Source organism: Microtus pennsylvanicus, chromosome 19 (genome assembly GCF_037038515.1).
Source record: "Microtus pennsylvanicus isolate mMicPen1 chromosome 19, mMicPen1.hap1, whole genome shotgun sequence".
Taxonomy (NCBI): domain Eukaryota; kingdom Metazoa; phylum Chordata; class Mammalia; order Rodentia; family Cricetidae; genus Microtus; species Microtus pennsylvanicus.
In genome coordinates, this window is record NC_134597.1 from 25,791,622 (window position 1) to 25,804,883 (window position 13,262).

The window sequence follows — 13,262 nt, forward strand, 5'->3', positions numbered from 1 at the left end:
ACAGAAAAGTTAGCCAGCTTGTCTGAGTTTTCCCACTTAGGAAGCGGCTGAGTCTGGGCACAATTCCCGGGAGTCAGCCTGCTGCTTGACCACACAGGAGACACTGGGACCCAAGGGCCAAAAGAACTTCCTGGAGGTATACAAGGAGGCAGGGAATTTGGATCTAGGTCTCTGGGGCACCAGGCTATGCTCCTACTCTGTTCATGGGGGGTTCCCCTGAACACAGGTGATAGGTGGAGGCCCCACTCTGCATTGGCAGCCATAAGATTTGCTGCAGCCCGCACCCAGGCAGGCCAGTGGCATCCAGGACTCACCATGAAATAATAGAGCTGGGAGGAGCGGGCCATGAACTCAGGTCGGCACACAGCCACACAGATCTCCACGAAGCCTGCATGCTGGCTGGGTTTGGCCTCTCCCATCTCACACACAATCCTATAGGAACAAAGGGGAGACTGCGTAAGCCTCAGGACTCCCAACCATGGCCTAGGCCCACAGCGAGCCCAGAGAGGTTAGCTGATCTGCGTGAGTTCATCAAGTGATCCAGAACTTGAATCTGACCTTAGGCTCTCAAGTCTCTTCTTGGGAGTTCCTGCTCCCAGCATCTGGGATGCCTCAGTGATGTAAGTCTGCTCCCAGCTGTCCCAAGTTTTATGCCAGGAGAGGAGATGCTCCAATGTGTATATATTGGTATAGTTACTAATGCAGATGTGTGTGTGTGTGTGTGTGTGTGTGTGTGTGTGTGTGTGTGTGTGTTCTCCATCTCACAAATGAAGAAACTGAGAAACAGAAGAGTTAGGCAGTTTGCCTACATATTTGTATGTTTAACATCATGGTATCAAAACTATGGACTCAACCAACCATAGATCAAAAATACTACTAAATAAATCACTATCTATATTGTCTAAGTTCAACTCCCTTTTAAAAATGATGCATTTATTTTTATCTTATATGCATGACTTTATGCATATATATATATGTGCATATATATATATAGATATATATAGATATATATCTGTGTACCACATGCATGTCTGGCTCCCATGGAGGTAAGAAAAGGGCATGAGATCTCCTAGAACTGGAGTTAAAGATGATTTTAAGTTTCCAGGTCAGTGCTGGGAACTGACCTGGGTTCTCTGCAAGAGCAGCCAATGATCCTAACCACTGAGCCATCTCTCCAGTGCCCAGACTTATTTTTTCTTATGAGTCCCTGGACAATACAATAGAATGTCCATTCATCTAATATTTCTGTTTTATTGGGTATAAGTAATGGAGAGAGGTTTAAAGTATGCACTAGGATGCTCGCAGGTTGTCTGCAAGGACTCTACTATTTTACAGAAGTCACCTGAGCATCATGAATTTGGGTATCTTCAGAAGGTCTTAGACAAATCCTCTTTGGGTACTAAGAAGATACCATTTACATACAAGAACATATACTTAAACATGTACACATATTCTATATGCACGAATGTTAAGACACACATTTATGATTATGTACAACTTTGTATATTTATATGAATAAACACATATTTTAAAAGATACACATAAAATGTAGCATAAGCACTGCTCTAAATACCAGTTTGTATTTAACAACATTTCATGTGTTTTCATCGAGCCTCTACATGCATCTACTTTATTCTTCCTAACAGCTTTGTAATATTATATGCTTGTTTAAACCACCATTTTAATAATAATCTTCTTATAATCTTGATGGGCATGTAAACATTTTGATCTTTCTCCTGCTTCAAAAAACAACAAACAAATAAAACAGCCAAATAGGCAACATACAAATACTTAAATATCATGTGTTTATTAGAACAGACTCCGCAGGAGGGAATGCACTGACTAAACAGTTTACTTAACATTAATAGGGCCCAATAATGTTTCCTAAAAGCTGTACCAATCTGCATTTGTATCAGTGGTCCACTACTCTAGCTAAGACTATATATAGTCACAATCCTTTGAAAGTTTTTCCAATATACGACAGAAAAGATCGTGTTAAGTCCAGTGATTAATACAGAGGATGCATGTGCTCATGCGTCTTCTTTTTTATATATACTGCCTTCCTTTGATGTCTCTATTAGAGACCTCTCTATATTATGCTGACCAATTGTCTTTCTGTGACACCTTCTTGACTAGGCATATTTTTATTTGTGGTAAATACTGGAATTATTTTCTTCTTGATTGTCCACTTGCTACCTGCCTTTTAACTTGGTTTTCAGAATATTCTGCCGCACTAGCTTGCGAAAGCATCTATGTGGGTAAATATGCCATTGCTTTACTTTTCCATTTCTACCTTTTGAGTCCCGTGGAGTTGTTTGTTTGTTTAGTTGGTTTTGGTGCCGTTTTATCTTTCACGGTGCTGGGGAGCAAACGCAGGGCGTGGCAAATGTCACATGAGCACTCTGTCACCGAGCCACATCCCTAGCCCTGGAGTTTCTGTGTCTTGTGTTTCTTAAAAAGAAGTACCAAGGAAAAGGTCTGTCTCTGTGTGTGTGTGTTCTGTATAGACAGCATAATAAACACTTGTTTAGTGTGGGGGAAAAGACAGATGGACTCTGGCTTTTCTTCCACAAAATTAATTCAAAGCTGTATTCCGCTTGGTTACCTGTGTATGTGCACATATGATACCTTGACTAGGTGCTCGTCTGTGATTCACTTTAACTTACAAGATCCAGCTTTATAATGGTATGAAAGTGATTTACAAGTCTGTCAACTCTTGCCTATTTCATACTTTGAATTTTGATCTTTTCTTGAGCTAGCCACATATTCTATGATATTCTCGGTGATGCTGGCCAGTGGCAGAAAGCTTCAGGTCCCTGTGTGCCAGGGACCACAAGAAGAAACAACACTCGTAGCTGGTTAGGAATATATTAACAGTTTCAGCTTATGCTGTTTTCAGCTTACGAAGGGTTGGTTTATCAAGACACAGTGCCAAGGGCTGGGAATGCATCTCGGGGACATAATCCTTGTCTGGCAGTGCACATGGTCCTGGATTCAGTCCCTACCATGTCCAAAAGAGATGTAAGGTCGAGAGACATCTGTACAATCACTTTTGAACTGATAAATCCCCTACTTTTAGATGTATCATTGCTTCAGAATTGTTTCTATTATAAATAAAACTGAGATAAGGATTGTTAAATATTTTTGCTAGTCTGGTTGTTTAGGGAATGTTTTAGAAGCATATTAGACAGACTTAAAGACTATGGGGGTGGGGTGCTACTGGGATTGAACCTGAGGTCAAGTGTTCTACCACTGAGCTACATCTCAGTTTCATTTCTCTTTTCCTTTCTCTGTCTTGATTTTGAGACAGAGTCTCACTTAGATGCCCAGGCTAGCCCTAAACTCACTCACTCTAGCCCAGGCAGGACTTGAATATGAGCTGTTCCTGCCTCAGCCTCCCATGTAGCTGGAATTGCAGAACTGTATATAAAGTGCCAGCTAAGACTTCTGGTTTTTGTTGTTGGTTCTTTTGGGAGAGCACATGACATGATTGTATACATATGGTATATGTGTGTGATGCATACATGTGAGTGGGTGGGTGGGTATGCACACACAGCCAGAGCAGGGCAGTAGGTGGGGGTTTCACACCACTATCCTCCTCTTACTGCCTGGACAGCATCCATCCCTGAACCAGAAGCTTACCCTCTCAGTTAGGTGAGCTCCCAGGAGCTGCCTGTCTGTCCCTCAGTGCTGGTGTTACAGGCACATGCAGCCATATGGAGCTTCCAGCTAAGACTTTTTTAATCTACACATCCAAATGCCTTCCTGAAAGTTGGTCCCAATTTCCCTCCCACCACAAGTAAATGAGCCAATTGCACCTGGTGCTTATTTTTATTTTTGTTTTTATTGAGATAGCATCTCATGTAGTCCAGGCTAACCTCAAATTCACTATGCAGTTGAGGATGCCTGACCTTGAACTTCTGACCTTTCTGTCTTTACAGATCTAGTCCTGGGACTACACCTGTGTCTGCCTCGCTGGGGATTGAACTCAGGGCTTTCTGTGAGCTAGACAAGCGCCCTACTCACTGAGCTCCGTCTCTGGCCTCTGGAGCTTTAACCTTTGAAAAGTGTTCTCCATTGCCGTCATTTGCAATTTCATTTCTCATATGAGTTTTCAGTTCTTTGTGTATCGCGTGAATTATACATTCATGGCTCTTTGCTCATTTTGTGATAACTGCCTTTTATTTATAAAGCATCTTTATCTGTTAAGAAAAAGGTGTCTATTAACGGTGATGGGTATAACCATATTCCCAGCTCTTCGTTCACCTTTATTTTTCTCACACTGATTTCTGATGTATACGTTTTTGAGTTTTATATACTCAAAACCCCTAATCTTTTCTTTATGTTTCATTTTCCAGCTCATACTCAAAACATCTTTCCCTTCATGAAATCAAATGAGTTTGCACCTGCATTTCCTTCTAATCTCTCAGCTTCATTCCTGTGCCCCTAACTCTTTAATCTACCTGGAATTTATTCGGGTGTGTAATGTGAACTAAGGATCCGATCTTCTTCTTCTCCCGGCTTTACCCAGCACCATTTGCTGCAGGATCTTTGCTTTCCGTGTTGATTTGAACTGTTACCCTCATCACACACTGAATTCTCGCGTGTCAGGGTGCTTGCCCCGAGCATTCTCTATCACTCCGTGGGTCTAACTGATACTGCGGGATTTTCATCATCGGGTTTACAATAACACTGCTGACGCCTGCTCTGTGGCCGGGGCTGTAAGCTCCCCCACATTGTGCCCTATCAGCATATAAAGCTGGCTCTGCTGTGATTTCAGAAAATTCTCACAAAAGTGTAGGTGCCACGGATAGATGTTTGGGTCACTAAGCGATGGTCGATGAGGGGGCTGATTCCAAGTCACTCTGGACTCTTCTGTTCTACAGATGTTGTGGGATCGCCCTGATGGAAGTCAGGAGGAATTGGCACATGCACCATCTCTGTGGTTCTGAATCCTCCGGTCCAGCAAGCAGAAGTGCAGGGCACTGCCAGGCCTAAGGGAGACCCTGCCAGCAGCCCCCGTGGAATGTTCACAGGACAACTGATAATGTTATAGTCTGGGTGGCACAGGATGGAATACAGATTCCACTACTCTGGCCATCATTCCATAGCTGTGTTTGCTGGGCTGGGAAGGGGTGTTTGCTTATTGACCAGACAATGCACGGCTCACTGGATCTCCTCCACTAGGTGGGTTAAGGGTCAAGGTCATCTGTTGAATGACCCTTTTGCGCAGGGTTCGCAAAGAGAAAATTTAGCCAAAGAACTCACAGGCCTGAGAATAAGTATGAGATTTCATTTTCAGCCTCCGCATAGGATAGCCCAGGGCTAGCTTACCTGTGGGGAAGCTCATGGGGAGTTAGAGACAATAGAGGGAATTGAATTCACACTCCCTGGAAGACTTTAATTTTGCTCTTTCTCACCTCTTTCTTTCTGTACCCTCCCCCCAGTAGTCAGCAGTGGCTTTACTTGCCCCCCCCATTATTTCCCATCCTTGTCTCTAGCTCCCTAGTACAGCACCTCAGAAGTACACAAGGCAAAGAGCTGAGGTTTACCTGTAGTCACCCTAAAATGTTAGTTGTATCCTAAGCCCTCCCCTCCAACCTGGCTCTGAGTTTGCCATTAATCAATCAGTTCTTACTCTGCAAGTCCCAAATCTGAGCCATTTGAGCCTTCATATGGCGCCACCAATGGGAAATTTTATACCAAGAAACTTTATTTGGTGATTATTTAAAATGCTATATAAAGTCATCTTTGGGCTATGTGTATAAGGTGTATATGAGACACAAATGAATTTTGTTAGTCTTAGGGCCCATCCCCAGGATATCTCATTATGTCTATTCAGACATTCTAAAGTCTGAAGAAAAAAAAATCCCCAATCCAAAACACTTCTGGTCCCAAGTATTGTGATCATCTCAAGCCTGTGCTTCCACGTCCCCCCTTCCCCTTTGGTTGCCTCCACATCCCAGGAGGCTCTCACTTACTGTTCTGCAGGGATGTAGCCATCCACCAAGGGAGTGCATTCCACACCAGCCACCTTGACATGGGAAGCAATATCCCGGAATTCCAAGCCCAGGTTCTCCCCTCGGATGGTGACCTTGGTGCCCCCTTCCCGAGGGCCCGTCACTGGGATGATCTGCAGAGAAGAGAGAGGTGATCCTTCAGGCCCCAAGAAGCACCACTGCCTTCTTGCTACAGAGGGGACATGGCCCTTTATGCTTCTGTGCATACTTCTTCAGCAGGTGCAAAAGGCATGTGGCTGTCAATGGGTGGTATCCTTGGGTAAAGAGGTCTGTGTTTCTCTGTGGCCCTGAGAGCCATGTTCAAAGCCCCTGGTCTATCTTCCTATCTCATAGAAGAAGAGAATATGACTGCAGAGAAAATCAGGGTGGACTTCTGGCATCCAATACAACCCTCTTATCTGCCAAGAACCACTTGTACCTAGGACCATCACATCCACTTTCCACACCAAATGTCTAGTCTGCATAATCACAGGTTGCTTCTCTTCACTGAAAGTCCAAGGCGCCTGCCATACTCCTTCTGTGACAATCGCTATTCAGGTTGAGTTCCCCATTCTCCCACCCAGCCCCCTTTGACCTTAAGTCTCCAAGAGCCAGAGTTGTCTCCAGTTGCCCCTGCCCACCTTTCTTGTCAGTGGCAGCATCTCTCTTCAGAGCATTTGGCAATACCATTTATTTACCTTCCTTGTTGGCTTGGTTGCCATGGCAGAGATTTGAATTCAGACTTTACACTGGTCAGAGTGACTGTCCTTTCCTCCAGAGATGTCACCGTGGATGTTAACGCTCATAATTAGAAGGCAGGGAGCTGTCAACTAGGACCTGGCTTACTTTGTGGTACGGACTGTGGACATCTAATTGTTACTTCCCACAGTAAGGCCTTCTTCCGTTCCTGGTTCTCAGAGCACTACACCTGAAGTGAGGTCCCCGAGGGAAAATCTGAGTGGCAAGTCTCTAGTTTTTTTTCTAGAATGTTCCACTACCCCATTCTGAAAGGGTTACACATGGGGCACTTTCCTGGATGGCTGGTAAAGTTGGAAGAACCAAAGGCACTAGACTGGGCTGCCCTAGTGGCGGTTTTTCTAGGGGGAGACTGTTCATTAACCAAAGACCAGCAACTTCCTTCCTCTTACATATCTCTTTATGGAGACAGCATGCTTATGGTGTGAGAGTTTTTATGAACTGTTCCCATCACAGTAGAAAATAGTTTCAGTGCAGAAATGGGCCCATTTCTGCTCAGGTGAGGTGGGTAGATGTGTGGAAGGTAAGGGGAGAGTGCTTAGGTTCTCCCCCAATGCTCGCCCAGATGGCGAGTCCCCAGTGCATCCCTAACACTTGGTGGGGGTGCCAGCACGAAGTTCCAGCCCTGGCTTGCCATCCTGTAAGAGGGGTTATCTTTGGACTGGTCCATGGTCCCCTGGAGGGGTGGGGCCAGGTTGGAGGCAGTGAGTTGCCCCTACCCTAGGGAGATTGTTTAATTTGTCACCTCTTCCTATGATTTTCTTGGAATCACGCCAAGGAGAAAGCAAATATAGCTGATAGGTTTCAGTGCATTGTGAGCCGCCATGTGCCACAGCCCCAGGGATGGGTAGCCGGTAGCAGCATAAGGGCAGTGGCTCCACAGAGGAGGTTCAGGGTTGGGAAAGGGCTGGGAGAGAGAGGTAGGGATGTGGGAAAGTGGGTTGGAGGGCATTTGTCTGCCCCCTGCCCAGTTCTCCAGCCTGGAAGTCACCATAGACAACGGAGTGAACTGGGGGCTCAGGGAAGTCCCAGTTTTGAGATTACCATCGCCAGGAATGCCGAAGATGAACGGTCTCAGGTGAGGGATGCATTTGGAAGGCCACCCTGAGGTAGCTGAGGGGGTTCTATCATAGTAGCCAATACCGTTTCTGCTCAGTCCCATCCCAGTGGCACAGTTTGTAAGGCGTGCATGTCCCTTCTCTGTGTAAAGGAGAACATGAATCTGGGAATTAGGATTTGGGAGGCACACTGCTTTCTTTATACTCTAGCTACTGTGGCTCTGACAATACTCTCTCTGGTAGAGGAAGATAATAACCTTGGCCTTCACAGGTGTGAAGGGTTGAACTGTGCTCACCATCCCACCCCTGCCACTTCATAGGTGGAGGTCCTAACTATGCTCCTTCTTCCATTCATATGGGGAGGTCCTAACTATGATCCTCCCTCCATTCATAGGGGGAGGTCCTAACTATGCTCCTCCCTCCATTCATAGGGGGAGGTCCTAACTATGCTCCTCCCTCCATTAATAGAGGGAGGTCCTAACTATGCTCCTCCCTCCATTCATAGGGGGAGGTCCTAACTATGATCCTCCCTCCATTCATAGGGGGAGGTCCTAACTATGCTCCTTCCTCCATTCATAGGAGGAGGTCCTAACTATGATCCTCCCTCCATTCATAGGTGGAGGTTCTAATTAATCTTATGACTTAGTTGCTTTTCTTGTTACCTGAGAGAAGCAACTTACAGGGAAAAATGATCCATTCTGGCTGATGGTTACAGAGGTTATATCTATTATGGTGGGGAAGGCATTGCAGAGGACTTGATCTCTGGTAACAGGAGCATGTGGCAGCTGCTTATGGCACGGTATTGTCCATGAAGCAGAGAATTCAGAAGGAAGCTGGGCTCTAAATCTCAATGTGTATCCTCTAGGGACCCATGTCCCCCAGCTTGGTTCCACTTCCTAAAAGGTTTACATTCTCCTAAAACATAACCACCACCTGGGGACCAAGTGTTCAAACACAGGAGCCTGTGAAAGACATTTCATATTCAAACCACAATATCCTAGTACCTCAGAATGTAACTTTAGGCAGCAATAAGTCTTTACAGAGACCATTAAGCATAAAGGAGGTCATTAGTATAGGCTTTAACCCTTGTGATCATAGTGCTATTGAGAGAGAGAGAGAGAGAGAGAGAGAGAGAGAGAGAGAGAGAGAGAACCAGAACACATGGAGATGTGTATAGAGGGAGACATGAAGGGGGCACAGTTGACAACTAACCTCCTTTGGAAGCAACCAATCCTGCCAATGTCCTGATCTTGAACTCCTACCTCCAGGATAGTGATACTTTAAGCTACGTAGTTTGTGATGCTTGATTACAAAACCCCAGGAGCCCAATATAACAGAGCTTATGTGCCTACTAACCAGGGATGTGAAGGGACTATGCAGACTCCAAAGCACTTCACATATCCACAGTCTAGGACCATGGACACCATTGCTCAATGTGGAATGGAAACATTAGCAAAACTGAGCAAAGCTGAGTGTGTCCTCCTGACTGACAGATGCATATACAGCTGCTTACTTCCTCCTCTTTCCCCTCTTCCCCATCAACCTCATTTTCATAATGAGCATCCTCCAAATCCAAGAGATAGTAAGCACCTACTGTGTGCTAAGCCCTGTTCCTGGGGTGATGGGAGGATTATACTAGATGGGATCCTAATGTTGGGGAACAGATAACAGGAGACTTGCATTTCTCTTTCATTTTAAGAAGAGAGCAAGGATCTGAAGCCTGGTGGAAGAATACCTTAGGTAAGCCACCTCACCCCAGTCAGAAATATAGAATGGGCGGGAGACAGAACTGCCCATATAAATCTCAGGGGCAGTAATTCTCTGATGCATTTTAACGGTGATGAGTAAGAAGAATGTGGAGGAGGCTGGTGAGCTTCTCAGGGGTGCTACAGAAGCTGAGGAAGTACATGGTTGGCAGGATGCCTCTAAGCCAATCCCTGAAATCCTCTGTGGGACAGCAGGTGCTTGCACTCACTGCACAGGTGAGGCTAACAGAGCCCCGCACAGTCCCGGCTGTGCCCCCACCAGCTGAATGTTTTGCTCTGACCCGTTACCCCCTATTCTCCACAGTTAGATTCTGAAACTCCATGCAGATTTATTTCTAATTGTACAGCTTAGGTCTTATTGGGGCAAGTTCTGAGGTCTCTTTGTTGGGCTCTGGCCCCTAGATCTAGTGCAGCTTCCAGTGAAGCTTCTAGTGACCAACTTCAAGTGAAGCCATTGTTGATAAAGCTCACAGCCTTGTCACTGAGGTCTCTGTACACAGAGGGAAGGGCAGTAAGACCCCCAAAAGGGTTGGAGTCCCTTTCTGTTCCTTAGGTGATAGAAAGTTCTCTGAACCAAGCCTAAGCGTCCATAGAATCTATAAAGAAAAATGAAAAATGCCCAGCCAGTCAGAGCACCCAAGTCTACCTGGTGACCACAAGGGTTGATCAATCCCATAGCCAGGCATTGTCTTTAAAGCTCTGGTCCCTAGCAGGCTACAGAGTGGCTTGGCAGCCTGGAGTGAGCTACAGGCCTGGCAATGGCTTACCTCTGTGATCCGAGGGTTGGTGCATTTGCTGTTGGCTCCTGACAGTTCCAGCCACCGGCTCTCATGGGCAGGACAGTGCTGGCGCAGGGTGCACTGGCCTGGGCTCTGGCACCAGCCACACTCAAAATCTGGGTCAGCTTTAAGGCACAGCCCACAGCTCTCACGCATGGCCCCGCACTTGTATAGGTAAACTGTGGAAGACAGGGACAAGAGGCACTTTGGGATGAGGACGGGCTGAGAATGGCTACAGGGGAAACTGTGGGTCCCCATTTGGTCTCAGCTATCCTTCCATAAAGCTCCTTTCCCTCTATCCCACCCCTGGGAGCCACCACAGTGCAGAACCTGGGTCCAGAATGGCAGGGAAACGTGGATGGAGAAGAGCTAGGTTTGTGAAGGAAAGACTCAAAGCCCAAGGGAGATTGACGGGTGCTGGGAGGTGGGGATGAGATGACGACCCAAGAAGGCAGCGCTGCTCTGCTTTCTTCTCTCCCCTGCTCCACTCCCTCTCCTCCTGCCTTTTCTACCAGCCTTAGCCTCTTCACACCTTTGTTCTGAGCCGGGTTGTCAATGTTGAAGTGCCCATTCCACACGACTGTCAGCTCCACAGGCAGGTTGTTGATCTCCATCCCTTCATAGGAATACTGCAACCAGATTGGGGGTGGGGGTGCGGAAAGAGCAAAAAAAAAATATTACAGAGATCTCTATGGAGACCCGAATGCTTAGCCTGGGGCCCCATAGAGCACACAGGGTTCAGGACTAGCCATGGCTGTGCATATGTGTATTTTCTTGAATACAGACACATGTACGTGGTCAGATGGAGATGATGAAGGCAGGGAAGAGGATGCTGACTCAGAGATGCCAGGTACAGCATGAAGGCTCCGTGTGTGGCAGACCCCGCTCTGCTTCCCACTGCAGTTACTGGTCAGTGAAGAGAAAGAAGGGCAGTGAGCAGAGGAAACCCAGCTTGCCATGGGCATCAGTGTTAAAAGTACCTGGTGCTATTATTATTATTATTATCATCATCATCATCATACCAGCAGACTTCCCTGTCACAGAGGGTAGGACAGAGGACTGGAGCTGTGACATACTTTTCTGTACAGGAAGGGCTAAGGACTGGCATTTTGTTGGTTAGAAGTTAGGCTCGCAAATCCAATGGGCTCTCTCAGCCCAGAGTCAAGGGTTGGAGGGTCTGAACTTCTGTGGCTGTGGGTGGATCTCAAGGGAGATGGTAGAAAGTGTCCCTTCTCCAAGATGGCTGTAGCACTTCCAGTGATCAGGAGGGGAAATCAGCCACAGACACTGGACGTCCCGGCCTGGCGAGAATTTCTGGGGCTGGAATCCAAGCCTCTGTCACTGGGCAAGAGGAGATCTGTTGCTTGTTGTAGCAGCTTCTAAAGCCTAGAGAATTACCCCATGCCTTGAGTTACAGAATAAACTACATGGTGAGTGTGCTGGGGGTTCTTTAACAAGCAGTGTGTGCAGTCAGGCCTCTTCAGGTTTAATCCTAACATTCAAACGTTTTAACTTCCCTCTTCCGAGCAGCAAAAACCCAGCTCAGCCAAAAACCCTTGGCATTCCCCTGAACATGGAGACGCTCCCAGCACACTGTTGACCCTCTCACTAAGCAGTTCTGTGACTGACACCTGCTGGGTACGGAGGAGAAAGCAAAGGCCCCTTGCCCTGAGGAAATGACAGCAGAGGCTTTGGTTCAGTATGGCTGTGACCCCCAAATCTGAGAAATATATTGAAGAGCCCCCATTAGTTACCTGAAACCTCAGAGACCATCTAACTCTATGCTGTTTTTATTTTGCACATGCACACCAATGATGTAGGCATAATTAAGGCACAGTAAAAATAAAAAATAAATAAAATACAATAAAAAAGTAGAACAATTACAACACACTGTAAAGTCACACGCATATTCTCCCTTTCCTCCTCTCTATCATACTGGTAACTTTGTATCTGTTAACATGGTAACCAAAAGCTTTTATAGTGGCCTATATGCCTTTAACCCAGCCAGAAGTAGGAGGATCTCTGTAAACTTGAGGCCAGCCTGGTATACACAGTGGGTTTCAGGCCAGCCAAGGTTACCTTATCTCAATAAGCTAACAAAACCAACACGATAACCAAGTTGTTTACTAAGTAATCAACAGTCAGGTAGCATATATGGGATAGATACAGGAGACAAAGACTTGGCTCATTTCTGCTATGCAGGAAAAAAGGGGGAGGAGTCAATTCCATTTTAAAACTATTTCTGGGATTTTTTCATTTAATGATTTTTGGTTGTGGCTGACAATGGGTTACGATGAAAAGTAAAATTATAGGCAGGGGAAGGCAACTACCCAGGGACTGAGCTATGTGTTAGTCAGGCTGGGTTTTGTTTAGCAGTTTCTCCTGAGATTGGAACATTGCTTTCTGCAGGGAAGCTGTTTAATCAGGAAGGTAATCAACTCAAAACAGGAAGTACCCGAAAGTAACAAGATTCATTTAGCCCCTCCCTCTCAGAGTAAGCAATAAAGTTGCAAAGAAGATTCTCAGATTAGACAAACTACAAAGACTCCAAGACCACAGCAGTTGCCTGGAAGAATCAGAGATTGACAGACCTGCCTGAAAGAGATCAAGACCAACCTCATACATCTGGAAAAGACACTCTCCAACCTGTTGAGCTAACTGCAGGCTGTGCAGTGGGCTCCAGGTTTCCAGCTTTGTGAGCTGTCACCCAGGAGTGAGCTTTGGTAATTCAGCTGCCTTTGAGTCATTTCTGCTCCTGGGAGTAACCCCTCACCCATACTCCTGTAGGTAACACCAATAAATCGCATGGATTCACCAAATTGGACTTTAGTGGTATCCATATACTGGTCTGTCATGGGGTCCCAATTTGGGATAAGGAGACATGTATGTTGCTATCTCTCCAGG

At 46.0% G+C, this 13,262-nt stretch overlaps 1 protein-coding gene across 2 annotated transcripts in view; it reads right to left on the reverse strand.

Annotated features, from left to right (window-relative positions):
• Plxna4 (plexin A4) overlaps window positions 1-13,262 on the reverse strand; it is a 452,981-nt gene that overhangs the window by 62,955 nt on the left and 376,764 nt on the right. For both annotated transcript variants that reach the window (XM_075953914.1, XM_075953915.1), the window contains exons 11-14: window positions 10,891-10,987; window positions 10,347-10,537; window positions 5,982-6,133; window positions 315-432 (exon numbers count right to left, since the gene is read on the reverse strand). In XM_075953914.1, the coding sequence (XP_075810029.1) occupies window positions 315-432; window positions 5,982-6,133; window positions 10,347-10,537; window positions 10,891-10,987 (558 nt within the window). The remainder of the gene's footprint in view (window positions 1-314; window positions 433-5,981; window positions 6,134-10,346; window positions 10,538-10,890; window positions 10,988-13,262) is intronic.